Source organism: Ctenocephalides felis, unplaced genomic scaffold, assembly GCF_003426905.1.
Source record: "Ctenocephalides felis isolate EL2017-DRISC unplaced genomic scaffold, ASM342690v1 CF-g0.4_SCAFFOLD_03572, whole genome shotgun sequence".
NCBI classification, from domain to species: Eukaryota; Metazoa; Arthropoda; class Insecta; order Siphonaptera; family Pulicidae; genus Ctenocephalides; species Ctenocephalides felis.
The window spans coordinates 964,528-982,200 of NW_020539726.1; the positions used below are offsets into that span (position 1 = coordinate 964,528).

The 17,673-nt window shown below is 28.1% G+C and overlaps 1 protein-coding gene across 1 annotated transcript in view; it reads left to right on the plus strand.

Moving 5' to 3' along the window:
* Positions 1–1,003: 1,003 nt before the first annotated feature.
* Positions 1,004–17,673, plus strand: part of LOC113387880 (collagen alpha-2(IX) chain-like) — a 139,452-nt gene continuing 122,782 nt past the window's right edge. The window contains exon 1 of the mRNA XM_026625268.1: positions 1,004–1,070. Within this exon, the coding sequence (XP_026481053.1) occupies positions 1,038–1,070 (33 nt within the window). The 5' untranslated portion in view covers positions 1,004–1,037. The remainder of the gene's footprint in view (positions 1,071–17,673) is intronic.

Sequence of the window (17,673 nt, forward strand, 5' to 3'; positions counted from 1 at the left end):
GAAATTCTAATCTGCAAGTAAAATTGTGGAAATTAGTTTCCATAAAGGTTTGCCAGCTTTCATTTGATCGTTTGTTTTTCTAATTTTTAAATCACTAAAAGCATTAATATTTCTGTACAATTTGCTTTTTATATTATCACGACATGCGCGTTCGCTTACTTTGTAGTAAATATAGAATCACTTTGTCATATATACTCTCCTTAATGGAATAACTTATAATATTGACATACCTGGGTATTGAATCATACTGAATTATTGCGATAATTATTATAAATAATTTTACAAACCAAATATTATACATTTATCTCAATATTGCATATAATCGAAATGTTTATGAATTGTGATGCATGTGTGTAATGCATTATGATAGAGCTGATTTGAATTACTTATATCTGACTTTGTTATTAAATTTCAATTATGCAGTTGATGATTTTATAAATTTTTCTAAAATTATCTAATCTTTCTTTCCGTTGAATATAATCTCTTCAGCAAATAGTTCAATATTGTGCTAACTGCAATTAGTAGCACGAGGACTTTCAAATAAGCCGCATGGTCTTTAAATATATTGGCTAATTGTTATTTCTACACCTGGTTTATAGGTAATATAAAGCAGTTTGAAAAGTAGTGCAAAATAAATTACTAAAAATAAATATTTTCTTTCTGGAACATTTTTCTGAATCAAGCGGAATCTTCGATAGCTTTGAAACTCTTGGTAATAAAGTTCCATTTGAAGTGCTGTCGATAACGTCAGGAAAAAGAAACTTGTGCTGATGACGGACTAAAAAACATAGTTTGTTGACAAACGAGTCAGTTGTGTTTGCGTAACACTTTAACGAACAGATTCAAACGTACATACGTCCAATGAGGTCGTAATTACATTGAATGTGCGTTACTTTATTTACACGAAATTCTCTGACACGGTTTCAATGATTTCGCTGCTGCCTAGGATGATGACACGAGGTGGTCCACGTTTCTATTTATTTCTGTTCCTCCTTCAGGGCGCCTTGCAGAAGTTAAAACTGCATGGGACGGCTTCCATGGCCGAGGTGCAATGCCAAGAAGTTTTTGGGGTATGTATTAAAATATAAGACGTCATTGTTATGAATAAGTTTATAAATTTATTCATTTAATGTTTACTGAGATTTATAATTGAAAATTTGAAATATCTTCAATTCAAATCGATTCCTGCATTTAGGTTCTATATTTTAGTATAATTAATCTAAAATAATATTTGTAAGAGTAATAATGAAAAGATCCATTAACAATAAATAATTGAAGATGGCTGCTCCTGAATATTACGTTATTTTACTAATAATATTACTAAAATGTTCATATTCCTATATGAAATATTTCCAAAAACAGATAATTCTAACAGTTGAGTGAACAAATATATGTATTTTGAAACAAATATATTTTAAACGTGAAGATACAAATGAATTTTGAATTTTTTACTTGTGAAGTTGACATATCCTTATAATTCATTCAAGTTTCTTGATATTAAATTTTATATTTTAATTTAATTAGTTTATTTGTATTTAAATAATTTAGAAGAGTAAATATTACTGAAAATATTTTTTACGAATTTTAATTAATACAATTAATAATTAAAGATGGCTGTTCTTGAATATTACTACTGTTAAATTATCATTATGATCATTAAGCTTTACTAAAATGATTATGTTCCATATAAAATGTTTTGCAAAAAATATATAATATTCGCTGTTGAGTGAAGATTTCAATTTAAGAAACAATTATGTTTTGGTTTTTTCACAAGCCTATTAGGCGGAGATGGAGAGAATTAAACATTATTCTTAAGAAGTTGACACACCCTTGTTATTCAGTCAAGTTTCGTGATACTAAATTCTATATTTTAATTTAATTATTCAAAAAAATTATTCGTAAGAATAAATATCACTGAAAATATTTTTACCAAGTATAGAATAAAGACAATTAATAATTGGAGATGGCTCTGTCTTAATATTCTATACTACACAAGATCTTCAAACTTTGGTAAAATGTTCGTTTCCATATAAGATGTTAAACAAAAAACAGATAATATTTGCTGTTGAGTGAAGATTTCAATTTAATCACATATATTTGGAATTTGCTACAAGGCGGTCATTAAGCAATTATACATTAAATATATGAGTTGACAAATCACGAACATTAAATATTTACTTCTACTTTATAATTTTTAGTGTTCCGTCACAGTTGTTTATTTGAATAATTTCTATCGATTATTTTTGCTTTATTTTACTATATTTGTTAGTTATATTTTTCAAAGCTTTACTATTTTTGGAGATTTCTATCAACTTATTTTTTAATTAATAAGCAACATTATTAAAGTTTGATTCACGTTAAATTAATGAATGAATGCAATTAATGCATGTTATGATTTTACAATTATCTTCTTCATGGTTTAATTGATTCAAATTTATTACAGTAGTTCTAGAAATGTAATTGACTTTTACGGTTTCATAGTTAAAATGAATAAAACTAATAAAAATTAACCACAAAAACCGAAAAATTTTTAACGGTCATATTTTAACCAAAGCCCTAGGTTGCACTTAAAAGATCATAATTTGCAAACAACGTGAGATAATTTTTGTTTCTAGTTTTTTAGAGCAGTTAAGATCAAAACTATTACCCCGTTTTTGCTTCACGTTAGGTTTTGGCACACCCTGTGTAAATATCATGATCAATATTTTTTTATCTATGTAAATTTGATTTTTAACTTCCCGAAGGAGAAGTTTATGTTTTACAGATGCATTTACTACGTTTTTAGTGCATTATCGAAAATGTTAATATCTACTAAATAATTTATTTTAAATTGTAGGTAATTTAGATAATTGGTTCTGATATATAATCAGTTTCAACGAAATAAATCAGAAACGAATTAGTATTTTTGTTTGTACATGTTTTTTGTCGAGATACTAATTTGACCTACTGCCGGTAATCACACGAATGTATGTAACATATATTCTATTTGATTATTATGTCAGCCTACAACTCAAAATAATAATTGTTGTTAATGCGTTTTAAATGTTGCTTAACAATTGTATGCTACTTATCAATCAAAAACTATTTTTAGTTCATATTGTTCATAAAATTATGTATATGTTTATTAACCTAATGCAACTTGAAAATGAATACGCTATTTGCGTATTCTAAGCCAGTATTTTTCGTAGATCATGAGTTTTAAATTTTGCAAATTATAATGGAGTTTCAATGCGAAAAAATAGCAATTTTTTCTAATAGCACTACGATTACTTATTTTTACTAAATACGATATTTATGAAAAAATCCAGAAAAATGTAGTATATAAACAGACATGACATCATACGTGATTATGCGCTAATATTGGCGTTAAATATTATCCGAATGGTTTCATTTTTTAAAAATTATCTTATTTAAAAATTAAATGAGACCCGATATTAATGGTATTCTTTACTAATGTACTTTCTAAGATAGTTTGATTTCTTTCAATGCTCATGACCTAATCAATATTTGCCAAAAATTAAACTGCATAATTTCCAAATATTGTGCTTCAAGCAGATTTAAAATTCTTAAAACTGGTTCAGGAATTTTTGTGAAAAAGTTCACGATTTTTTTTAACTAACTGTAATTTACAAAGAAACAGATCGACGGATCATTTATAATCGGTAGGAAGAAACGTCTAATAAGTCAAAAACATTCATGCATTCAAATTCCTTTTTGTCAAACAATTCAGAATATTCTATAACACCACAAGAAATGGGAAAATAACAACAGCAGATTTTTCTACAAAACTTTTCTTCGAGAAGCTATAATAAAAAAAAATCTTGAAACTGAGGTGCGCGTGAAATAATATCAAAATATTCCAAATTGTTCTAAAGCTTCCATTTGTAGCTGTGTGTATTAATTCAGTTAGCAATTGGTTACTACCAAAATTATATATATATATATATATATATATATATAAATAAATTTATACATATGGGATGAAGGGTAAGGGAATCATTTATTTGTGGTGGCTTTTACATCATGGACTTGCCTGCAGGCAGACTAGCATTTATTTATTTATTATACTAGCTGATCCGGCAAACATTGTTTTGCCGTGTAAAATGTTTAGTATGAAAATAACTAATTGATTGTAAATGTGGTGCATGAGGGAATGGAGCTAACAACAAATATATGAATAGTTTACCAACAGCAAAACACGTCACATATGAATGTTTCTTAATAGTCTTTGCAAGTGTTGCCCTGCTGAAAATGATTATATTTAAATGAATTGGCACATTCAAAATTTTGATATATTATTATTACGCTTTTTATTCATTTTTAAATTACATTTTTATTTTTTTATTTAAATGGCATACCCATTTGACTGAGATTGAAAAGAGTTGAGATAGTGTGAAATTTCACAGCTTTGCCATAGATTTGTATGGCACCTATAGCTCCTACTCAAAAACTGTTGTACCTCCAGATTTTAGTATTCAATCTTTCAATTTCTTTGCAAAAATTGCCCTTTATGCAAACCATTTATCGCTATGTACTGTTTGTGCACATCGGGAAATATGAGTTAAATAGGAAAATGGGAGGGCGGACAATCCTTGATAAAATTAAATTGTTTTTTCTTAAGAAAACCTAATGCCTTGTCATAAAATCAGAAAAGTATCAAATAAAATTCAGTAAATAACACTCAGTGAAAGCGTGGTGAAAATTTATTCGATTACTAAAATGGCTATTATGAAATAGAGATTTGTGGAAGGAAAATGAAAATTTAGAGTTGTGTGCATATATTAATAATTAAGAGGGAACAACCCTTAATGAAAATAGTTTTTTGAAGTAAAAAGAATTGCGTGTATTTTTCAATTCCGCATTATAAAAATACAATAAAAAATTGACCGTGTAATTGATGTGTTAGGGTTGGACAACCCTTACTAAAAATAAATTGTTTTTAAAGTAACATTTAATTATTTTCATATACTTAAAAGTTCTTAACTAAAATTATGTCAAATAAAGATTAAATCAAAATTAAAAACAAATTTACTCCAAATTTTAAAAAATAGGGGTGGACAACCTTTGATATTAATAAATAGTTTTTCAAAGTAGAGTTTTATGTATTTTTTTACATACATTACATTTCAAATTATAGAAAATTAAAATAAAAAAGAATGGCAAGAGAATTTAAAAACAAATGTTAGCAGTGGACAATCCTCGATAAAAGTTGACCCCAAAATTAAATAAGTATTAGAATTGGTCAATCTTTAATAATAATAAATTGTATTTTAAAGTAATATTAAAGTTTTTCTACTAAAACTAAAATTTTGTCAAAAATATTCGAGGACTGAACTCGGATAAAAAATGAGTGAATTGTTAAAAAGGCTATAAAAAATAGGGGTTGGTGATAAAAAGTAAAAAAATTAGGTTGTATGTATTTTTTAATGCCACATTTTCGAAAAATTAAAAACTAGATAGTTACCGATTCTCAGACCTATTGAATACGAATATAAAATTTGGTATTTGGTAAAAGTAAATTTTGGTATTTGGTACACGAAAATTATAAATACTATACACACAAATATATATGTACTATATATATTTGTGTGTGTCATGAAAAATACATTAATTTAGAGTTTCATATTACATACCTATGTTTGTTTGCATTTGGGCAAACACGATACTCATATATAATTTAGTTTTCGCAGAATCATTATCATCATTAATCAATCAATTACAATTTAGAGTAGTGATGATTTTACACTAATGCAGAAAATAATTAAGATAAATGTGTGAATCAAGTCAATGCCTTAATATTGAAGCAGATTTCTTAGTTCATTCAACTTTACCCTCTACTGCAATATTTATACCCAGCATTATTATATGTAAATGATAAAAAAATATCCAGTTCCAGGAAATAATTATTTTTTGGTTCTATTATTGATTCAAATGTATCATCGATGTAGTGATGATCGACTTTCTGAAATTAGTTTTTCTTTCTTGGTGAATGTCATGTTTGCCTTCTGGCCAAATTGTATGCGAACACGTCTTCATTAAACATCATGCTGAGCTGGATATCATAATTAAATGACGATCATGTTAGTCATTTTACGCAAAGCGGAATATATTATCTTCAGCTGGGTTGTGGTTCCGACACTTTAAACGTAAATTATGAGCGCCTAAACACGTCCATTAAATTATTTTTGTATTATAATCTCCACATGCTAATTCGAAACCTGTTTCCGTCTATTATACATGAATATATTGAACACAATGTGAAATTTATTTATGCGAATTTATGATATTCATTTTAATTGATGAAATATCTTCGCATATACTTTATTCATATGCAGTATCAAATACGTAGTAATATTTCGAAAGTATGTAAAATATAGTTTCAGAATTATAGATTTAAACTCTTTTAAACTCTAATTATCTTTGGGCTTTTTATTCTATTCAAACTTTTTAATTGAACCTTAACGATAATTTATATATGATGCCAAATTGTGCTGAAGGTATCATAAAGCTAGAACAACCAATCTTAAAATAAATATTAGGTTTATCAATTTATAAATAAGATCTATTGGTCATCATTTAAATTAATTTTATGAATCTTTGGTCCTAAGTTTGTTGAATACTAGTGTTTAGTACTTCTAAGAGTTCAATCAGCATTATTAGCATATAGTACATACGATCACTTGTATTATTATTTTTTATTTTTAAATACCTCAGTTTTACAATAAGATGCAAGTTTTTTCCAAATTATCAGTAAAAATTCTAAATATTCATAAAACAATTTTTGACGATTTTATTTTCGGCTGCTGATAAATATAGGTGAATGTCTACAGAGTATGTGTATATACATTCAAAACTACAATTATTCTATCACCTTATATAGATAAATCTGAAAATTAAAACTTTTATTAAAATTTCATGCTGTTATTAATTTGATCACATTGCGGGATACAATGCTTATTATTATATATATTGCAGTATTCACCGTTTACATAAACGTGTTTTCGTAACATTTTTAAAAAATATTCAAATTCTTTAAAAATTGTAAATAAAAATTCCAAAGCTTATTGTTAGATTTTTGTTTCGTTTTGTTTGTAAGGAAAAGCTATGTTCTTCGTGCAGTAGTCTGTTCTTACTTCTCTATCTGCTATCTATTTCTATTCAATGAAAGTATATGTGAAGTTTATGTTTAAAAAAATGCACGTTTGTAGAGAAAGAAAATACAGACAAATAAGATGAATTTATTGATATCATTATGAATCTCAATCGTTTTTACTCATCTTACGGCAAGAATGTCTTTGTAAAAATGTAAGTCTCTTCGTTTAACTGGCATATTTTTAGCAGGTTTTTAGACAGGTTTCAGTTTTATTTGTCCTTTGGCCTCGAATGAACTAGGCTGTAGTGTTAGTAAAAGTAGGCCACTATGTCCATTGATTGATAAGAAAGTTCATTGATTTTAATATGAATATTTACAAATAACAATAGATAAGTCATCAGAAAATAGGGGAAACTCACCCTCGAAGTCATTTTTGAAGGCGCGTTGCACGTTAAAATTAATTACTGGGACAAGACTGTGACAAGCGCGTTATATAGTTTCGGAGACATCACTATAATATTAGCAAATTTTAAAATGAAGCATGCGTGTCATTTTGCGCAAAGACGTCATTTGGTCCATATTACCCCTACATGTGGTGATTATAATTAATCAGTAATGTATAATTAATCATTTTTCACCATATATATCATATTAAGCAAGTAGTTATAATGTTAGATAATTATACAAAGTTTTCTCAAAAATTGAACTCAGTTTTCAGAACGAAATAAATTTTATTGTTTTCAACTATCTTGTGAAAACCAATTACATCACAACAAATACCATATATCAAACAAATAATTACATGACTATATATTCAGTAAAACTGCCAGCTTAATTCATTATTGTAGAAATAGGTTTGTTTTCCTATTTTTCAAAAATTTGTCACCTGGTCCTTTTTATCCCATAGGTGGTGTAAAGAAAAGACAAGGGAAAATCAACCATTATTTTTAATTTCTAAAAAGTTTTATAGAATAATAGCTAAATAACTCAATTAAAGCAAAGCGGTTTAATTATTGTGTTGAACAACAAAATTAAAAATCATAATCTAAACATGGATTTTTAAACATAATAAACAAAACATTTTATCAGTATGCTTTGGTAGTTATTTCTGTTCAATTTATCATTAGACAATAATACAATATTTATAATAATCTATTTGAAAACATTCAATATTCCTCGAACGTTTCGTTACGGTACGGGAAGTTCCAGCAATTTGCCTTAAGGCACGATGCCACCCACCCCACTAGTTTTTTCTATACTTTGAACTCGTACGTTGAAAACGCTCCAATATGGAAGTAAATACAATTTGGGGTTGATTAATGAGGGAAGGGCAGTGGTGCAAAATCTGAAAATCTCTATTTAAATACTAGATATTATAATGTTTTTATTGTATTAGTTTCATTTGATTCTGCTCGTTCAATTTTTTTTTTCTATACTTTGAACTCGTACGTTGAAAACGCTCCAATATGGAAGTAAATACAATTTGGGGTTGATTAATGAGGGAAGGGCAGTGGTGCAAAATCTGAAATTCTCTATTTAAATACTATATATTATAATGTTTTTATTGTATTAGTTTCATTTGATTCTGCTGGTTCAATTTTTTTTTTCTTTACTTTGAAGTTGTAGGTTGAAAACGCTCCAATATGGAAGTAAATACAATTTGGGGTTGATTAATGAGGGAAGGGCAGTGGTGCAAAATCTGAAATTCTCTATTTAAATACTATATATTATAATGTTTTTATTGTATTAGTTTCATTTGATTCTGCTCGTTCAATTTTTTTTTCTATACTTTGAACTCGTACGTTGAAAACGCTCCAATATGGAAGTAAATACAATTTGGGGTTGATTAATGAGGGAAGGGCAGTGGTGCAAAATCTGAAATTCTCTATTTAAATACTAGATATTATAATGTTTTTATTGTATTAGTTTCATTTGATTCTGCTCGTTCAATTTTTTTTTTCTATACTTTGAACTCGTACGTTGAAAACGCTCCAATATGGAAGTAAATACAATTTGGGGTTGATTAATGAGGGAAGGGCAGTGGTGCAAAATCTGAAAATCTCTATTTAAATACTAGATATTATAATGTTTTTATTGTATTAGTTTCATTTGATTCTGCTCGTTCAATTTTTTTTTTCTATACTTTGAACTCGTACGTTGAAAACGCTCCAATATGGAAGTAAATACAATTTGGGGTTGATTAATGAGGGAAGGGCAGTGGTGCAAAATCTGAAATTCTCTATTTAAATACTAAATATCATAATGTTTTTATTGTATTAGTATCATTTGATTCTGCTGGTTTAATTTTTTTTTTCTATACTTTGAACTTGTACGTTGAAAACGCTCTAATATGGAAGTATCATATTAGGGCGGACCGGGCGTAATGGGGTATTGATTTTAGTAGCTATTTTCGATTTTTTTGATTTAATTTTGGTGGTGCAAATTAGTGCAATTAATCAGTTTCCGTTAAATTTTATTTATTTTCTTCAAAAACAAAAAGTGGTCTTGCTAGCTTAATATTAAAGCTAGCAGCGCCACGTGTTTCTTTTAAACGGCACGTAGTACAAATTTTTTTTTTGTTGTGCAAATTAGTGCAAAATAAGTACTAAATAATACAACAGGTCCGGATCGATTTTGCTAATTTGGTCTTGCTAGCTTAAGAGAGGTAAGATTTGAGGGAATGGCTTGTTACGCGTCATTTTTTCTCTACTTTCGAAGAGTATCGTTGCCAGAATTTAATATTTTTTGAGATAATGGAAGCAGCACCTTTTTCCGATGACTTTTACATCCCGGTCTACCCTATGAATGTCATACAGCCTCTGTTAATTATTTACCAATAAATTACCAATTATTTTTGTTTTCTAATAGCTTTATTTTTTTCGATTATTAATAGTATTTTGAAAGTAATTGCGTGAACGAATTTAAACTTACGGTTTAGTTTACCGAATTAATTTATTAAATGCCAAAACCCATTCAGTGTTTTTATAACTCCAATGATTTTATTTATAATCACTTAAACATATCTTAGAAGAGGTGGCGTAATCTATAAAACTGTACAAACTGAGAAAAAATCTCTATTAATATACTTTGAACATTATATTACAGATTAAAGGAGTATGCTTTGAACACTAAAATTTGATCGTTATAAATCCAAGCCACTCTGACGCAATTATATTCCATAAATAATATGAAAATAGTGTTTTATGATCAATTTAGCGCGAATATGTTCTTCAAAAACTATTTACACAACCTAGAACAAATATTGCTTGAGTTTGCTGCCGTAATATCAGACCGAATTTCTGATTATGCTCTTACGTAACGCTTTCAATGAATTTTAATAAAATCATTTTGGAAAAGCTAATTTTGTTCTGTTAAGCCAATATTTGTATTATTTGTATATGTAATACGTTACATGTGTAGAATTTTTATAGCCTTGCCCTGGGCAATTTATGTTTGCATACCGATGCTGAAATGATCTCGCGCGACGTTTATTTATATTGTGCTTAATGAACTAGTGAGCTTTAAATCGCTTACTTTGTTCCCAAGTCAATCTAAAAATAGAGAAAAATGGAATCGACTGCATTATCATTGCATCAGTTTGATCTTTTTCTTTGGTTATTTCATAAGACATCTGAATTCAATTTTTTTTTTCGATATAAACGTATAGTCATGATTTTTTTTTTGTTTAGTTCCACATTTTGAATCTTCTGTTTTAATATATATATATATATATATATATATATATAGTAATTATAAAATTAGATTCAGTTATTTAGATAAAACCGTTACTTTTTTTCGTAAAAAAAGAAAAAAAATCGTTTTTATCAATAATTAATTAATGCGATTTTCAATTGATATCATTCAAACAAATTTGTAATATCTGCATTAATAAACTAAATTGATTTGCTTATCACATTTAATTTCATCCACTTCAGGTTAGAAAAATATATTTTATTTAAATGTGGACGCAACTATAATCAGTATTTACACATGAATCACTGAATCGCGTGAACGCGCGGTGAAGTTATACACTTCGATGATATTTTATAATTCAAGCGCTTATAGTAGGCCTATAATATTTTAGTATGTGGTGTCTTAGACTAGGAAATCTATCGTCATATCATGTAATGGCACAAGTTACATGAAAAGATATCATTTTTCAACAGAAATTAATTTCGGAAAAACGGCCCGGTCGAAGATCGATGACTAATCTTTGCGATTCCCAAGCAATATCGTTTGAACAAATTTTGAATTTTCAAACTTGATTCAAGATTGTGAGTTAAAATGTCGACGAAAACTTTTACACTTTTCTACTAATTTTAAAGAAACTGCTGGCCCGATCGTCGCACAAAATTGATAAACGCAAGTCCTCATCGATATACATCGAATAGCTTATAACCTTTTGAAACTTCTCCAGACATTTTTGAGAAAATGTCGAAGGAAGGTCAAAAAACGGCTCACATATACGCACACTCATACTTATTTCAATTTTGGCCTCATTCGATTCAGAATGATTTGAAGCGTCGAGAAAACATAAAATTAGTAAATCGGATTCTTTTGCGAAAACAAATTTTCTTTCGGGAAGTTAAAAATATTTCATTTTTGTAATTGAGAAATCCTAAACAAACCACATGTTATCATTACAATTCATTTACATTAATTACCTAATAATTTGGATAGCATTTATCTCTTCTTAACGATCGCCATAATATTTCATTATTAATATTTTTATAATAAAAAAACTTGAATTGAAAAATTGTTGACAGGAACATGCATTTATTATAATTCATATATATATAATGAATATAATTTGTGGAGTTCGTAATTTAACGATATTACATTTAATTACTATTATTATTGTAATACAAAATATTTTATTTTTGTAATTGAGAAGTTTAAACAAGGCACAAGTTATCACTGCAAATCATTTATATTATTTTCTAATGATTTGTACCGTAATTACATACTTAACAAACCACGTAATATTTCTAATCAAAAATATCTTCTCACTTACAATATTACAATCATTTTAAATGCCTGAAAATTTATATAAAAAATAAATACTTGTATTAGAGATATAAATTTCACCAATTTACAGGTTATACATAAAAAAATATTATTTTTTTTAAATTCATGAATATTATTCTGCGTCTTTCTTGCCATAGAGCATAGACCATTGGTTCTTCCATCTCTTGGATAGAAAATATTATATGACTATTCATAAATCAATAAAAGATGCATATTGAAACCATAATGTATGAAAATGCTTTTTCATTGCAGCGATATTTAATATGGTAATAGCTCTTTTATACGATCTTTATTTGAATATTTTTATCAGCGATCAATATTAAAATTATGGTTGTATCACAAATAATTAAAATTTTGTGTTGATCTAAAGTAGTTTTTGCTAGGTTTATTTACAAGAATTCAATATCATTTAAAGTAAATATTTCAAACTCATTTATTCTCACTGAACCACTGCTATCTCGCATTGGGTAATTCATTCAAAAAAACTCTATTTTCAATGTTCTTCTACAATAAAATTAATTTCAGAGATTATTATTTTTTACTATTTAGTATACCTTCTTTCTTCTGAACATATTTAATATTAAATTAATAACTGCTTCTAGATTTGCCTATATTTTCAATATCGTGTATGATTTGAAATGATTGTACAAGTTGGAATAGACTAATTTGTAGACAAATTACAAAAGAGAAAGAAAAGAAAAATTCATTACAAAAAAACTTTAAAAAATTATGTTTTGTCATATTATATTCACAAGTATTGTTTGAATGATTATGTTGTGTTGTGTTATTCAAAAGTCGTTATAAACCATTTTTATGTTTATAGCTATTGTTTTTTAACCTCTATGTTTATGCCTGCCTTAGGATATGTGGACGGTTGTGAGTCACAACTTGTGACGCTCGCCTTTTTCTTGTATGATTTGATTTTATGACTAATCCATCATATTTAAGAATAGTATTTTAGTATTGGCACGTAGTCCAATTACCATTTAATTTACTTTTTCCCCAGCTAACTGGTAAATTAACAAAATTATCGCTGATAAAAAAGTATCGCAATCGTACCCTGTCACTCCCACTATTTATATTATATTATAATTTTAATAAATTTATTAATTTTATTTAACACAAATTGTTAAAGAAATGCAAACAAGATGATGATTAAACAGGCGCGAAGGTAGTGATCAAATACAATGTGTGTGATTAATTAAAATTACATAATAAATTTTTCATACAAAATCATAAAAGATATTAAAAAAATAGTTATTAGACAAAAAACTTTTGCCATTTTCAACCTTAAAAAAGAACATTTATTTAATACATAAGTTTAATATCATTTCATTAATTTAATAATTTAATAATTTTTTGTTTATTTCGAAAATTAATCTTTTAAATTGATTTTCACGTGTAGAAAACAAAACTTATGAATACAAGTAAGATTTTTGTTACCTTCTTTAGTAATCGTACAAGTTAAAATAGTAAATTCTTTGATGTCTATCTTAAATTTGAGATCAATAGTTAACTTTCCATAGGGTTTTTTTGTATAGCAAATGAAATGCATTTATGCATCCCAGACTGGTCTTTTGTTTGAGTATGTCGGTATTATACTGTCTGGGTATAGTACCGACTAAAACCGCCGCTTTTGCCTTGTCTCTGGTTTTCAAGAAATCCGCCTTTATTAATTAATTCGTTGGAGCAGGATCTAGAATGCTATTATTCTCGCACTAAAATTATACTTATTTTCATAAGTATTTACTATAAATTACCACAAAGTAATTTATAATAATTACAAAAAAATCGAAAATTAGCATATCTTCACGTTTGAAAGTTTTTTTAACATTTCTGCATACCTTAGAAAAAAATGATATATGTGTGTGTGTGTTTATGTATATATGGATATGGATACAATTTTGGTAATACCGATACTTCGGTGGACTTATATTTAACTTCCCGTAGGGTAAGTTATTGTAATGGGCCGAAAATCGAAATTGAAAATTTTTACATTTCTCGACGTTTTGAAGGTTTCTGAACGTTTTGGCATACCTCAGAAAAAATGGATGTGTGTGTGTAGTGTGTGTGTGTGTGTGTATGTATGTATGGATACAAATTTCCAGTCACGTTTTCGAGCGCACGGATCAACCGATTTGAATGGTTCAAAAAACATTCGATTCCTATTGATAGAGAAGAGAGCTGATTAGTTTTTGGCGAAGGCAGGTCCAGCCGTTTCGGAGATACGGAGCAAGGAGTGCAGAAAATAGAAATCGACTTTTTGAGAGAACGGAGTATCCGATTTGAATGATCTAAAAAACACTCAATTAGTAATGATTGGGAGAAGCGTCTTTTAGTTTTTGGCAAAGGCAGGCCCAGCCATTTCGAAGATACGGAGCTAAATATGTAAAAAATGGCAGTTTTTTGAGAGAACTAAGCGTCCGATTTAAATGATTCAAAGAACTTTCTGCTTGTCTTAACAAAATAATTGATTTTGGATTATTTTTTTTTTATTTTTTTTAGTTTTTCTTGTATGTCGAAAATAATTAAGATTTTATTTTTATTCTGACTAAAGTTCTAATATAACTTAAACAAATAATTTTAAATTTGCAATTCAGTTTATATACTTCTTATAAATATTAGACAATGTTACAATATTTATAATAATCTATTTGAAAATATTCAGAATTCCTCGAACATTTCGTTACAGTACGGGAAGTTCCAACAATTTGCCTTAAGGCACGATGCCACCCACCCCATTAGTTATACTTTACTTTAGATAGATCATATATAAATTAATATTATTGATCAGTTAGATTATTTACACATATCGGGAAGTCCATGCAACTTGTCATAAGGCAAAATGCTACTTGCATCTAGTTGTATTTATTATTACATAATAAACAACATAATAATCAATAAAATAACATTAAATAATAGAAAATTACGAACTATAGTAATTATTCGATTTTTACCTTTATATTTTACCGTGATAAATGAATGGCTAATCCTTTTACTAAAAGAGTAATTTCTCACCATATCCGCATGTAAAAAGAGAGCATAAAGTTTGTAACCATAAAAAAGCTATCAATATTTTGATCATATCTCCCTCGAAGCGGCAAGAAGCAAGAACTTTAACCGCTCGTTTCGTTTGCATAGGAAACGAGACAGCGGTCTTATCTCAATTGTCCATCTCTGAATTTAGTGTCTCCATCATAGTGTCCCGAACGCTGTGATAGCAGTTATAAAACTCTTTTATTCGTTTTCCGCAAGTCAAGTATCCGTCTTGCTCCACCTTCAAAATTGGATTACAATTCTTTTCCGTGTCTATCACGGGTTCGACATCGGCGCTTGGGGCTGATTTGATTGATGTATCTCTTGCGGATGCCCGGGTATTAATTCCTGGCTCTCTTTGTTATTCCGTACACAGATCGTACGTCTTGCTGACTTTTTAAAAGAAATCTTTATTGATGTTGCACTCTTTGTTCAGGCGGGCGTCCCGCCGATCGGTATCAGTGGCGCAGTTTTGACTCGATGGGGGTCGGGGGTGCTGCCGATACATCGATCGACGCATGCAAAATACCCTTGCGAATACAGTGTTCTATGTATTTCAGCTATAGAATTTGCTACAACTATTGGAAAATAATATGCTCCTACGAAGCTAATTTATCAAGACTCAAATGTCTAAGAGTAAATCAAGAAAATTTCCTAAAATTGTAAGCAAAAAATAATGTTTCATGATTCACTTGATCTAAGTTAGTTTGTTCTGTATTGTTCAATTTAACAATATGATTTATGTTCTTTATATTTTTATTCTTTTTTATTTATTTATCTATTTATTTTTCATTAAATTTTGTTTTCCCTGCGTAACATAATGTTTATAATATGTCCCAATTTTTTTATTATTATTTATGTTTATATGTTACTGCTATGATGGTTACTACTGGGTAGCATTGTAAAAATTAATTATTGTACTTTCATCACCTCAATTACTATTAAACTATTGATGCATCAAGGCAAATTGCTGGAACTTCCCGTACCAAGAAATATTTTTATTGAAAAAAGATTTTTTTTTAACTTTGAAAAAAAAATAGATTTTTGAGAAATTTTTAATTTTTGAAAAAAATGACTTTTTGGAAAAAATGTTTTTTTTTATTTTGAATTATTTTGGAAATTTTGAATTTTTTTTCAAAGCAACTGCCGTAGCTGCATAAATACGAACTATCAAAGCGCGTCAGCTTCGCGTCGCCGTCTTTCGAACAAACTATGTTTCGGAACGCATAGAAATGCAAACAAATAATTAAAATTAATACGCATTATTACAATTTCTATAAAATATCTGATAATTTGATGTGCATATGCCTAATGACCGCCAAATGGCATTTTTTTACTTTTTTACTACATCTTTGAAACCGCTAGACCTGCCTTATCAAAAATTTAGTCAGTTCTTCATCTTGTGAATGCAAGTAAATCGGACGCTCCGTTCTCTTAAAAACTGTGTTACCGTTTTTGCCTTGCATCTTCGGACCTGCCTCTGCCAAAAACTAATGAGAACGTCTCCTTATCAATTCGAATGGAATGTTTTTTGAATTATTGAAAGCGCTTGATCTCTGTTCCCGAAATAGTCGACGAAAATTTGTATCCGCACACACACACCCATACACACATAAATCTATTTTTGTAAGATATGTCAAATTGTTCAGAAACAACTGAAACGTAAAAATATATAAAAAAAATTATTATCGTTTTTTGCGATACTTGCCCTACGGGAAGTTAATGACATGGTGGCTTAAGTCTAATTTCTGGAACTTCCCCTATCGTTAAATTTTTAAATGATTTTGAATTGAAAATGTTAGTTTTTTTTGAAAATCTTAATTTTTTTTCAAAGCGAACGTGCTGCGTAGCTATTTTAGTTAAATCGGACTCTTCGTTTTTTCAAAAACAGAATTGCAAATTTTTTGCCCATATCTCTAAAATAATGGGACATGTTAACTCCAAAAACTAATCAACACGTCTTGCTATCAATACGAATCGACTGCTTTTTGAATTATTCAAATCGGTTGAGTACTCTCGAAAACCTCGACAAAAAATTGTATTCACACATGCATACACACAAACACACACACATCAATTTTTTTTAAGTTAAATTAAATGATGAATGTTTTTTATTTATATTTATAGTATTTTCATTATAATTATGCAAAGTATCCTGCAAACTAATTTAAATGTATGAACTTTTTCGCAAAGCTCACAGATTTAGAGTAATTTTAAGTTATTTTTACTATTGCACATTTACAATTTGTATTGCTATGAATAGGTTCTTCTAAACCAATTTATAAATTATGAGTAAAAATATCTCAATCAGTGTGCATTTCAGAAATGCTTCTCAACTAATTATAATTCTAAATATTAGAATAATATATATAGTTTGTTGTTTCGTTTGTTTCTAAATATTAGAATAATATAATAATATATATAGCTAATAGTTATGTAAAATTAGTTTTCACTTTCGAATTATAAATATTAATTTTATCCACATATTTTTCAAGCTATAAAAAGTAGTTGGAATT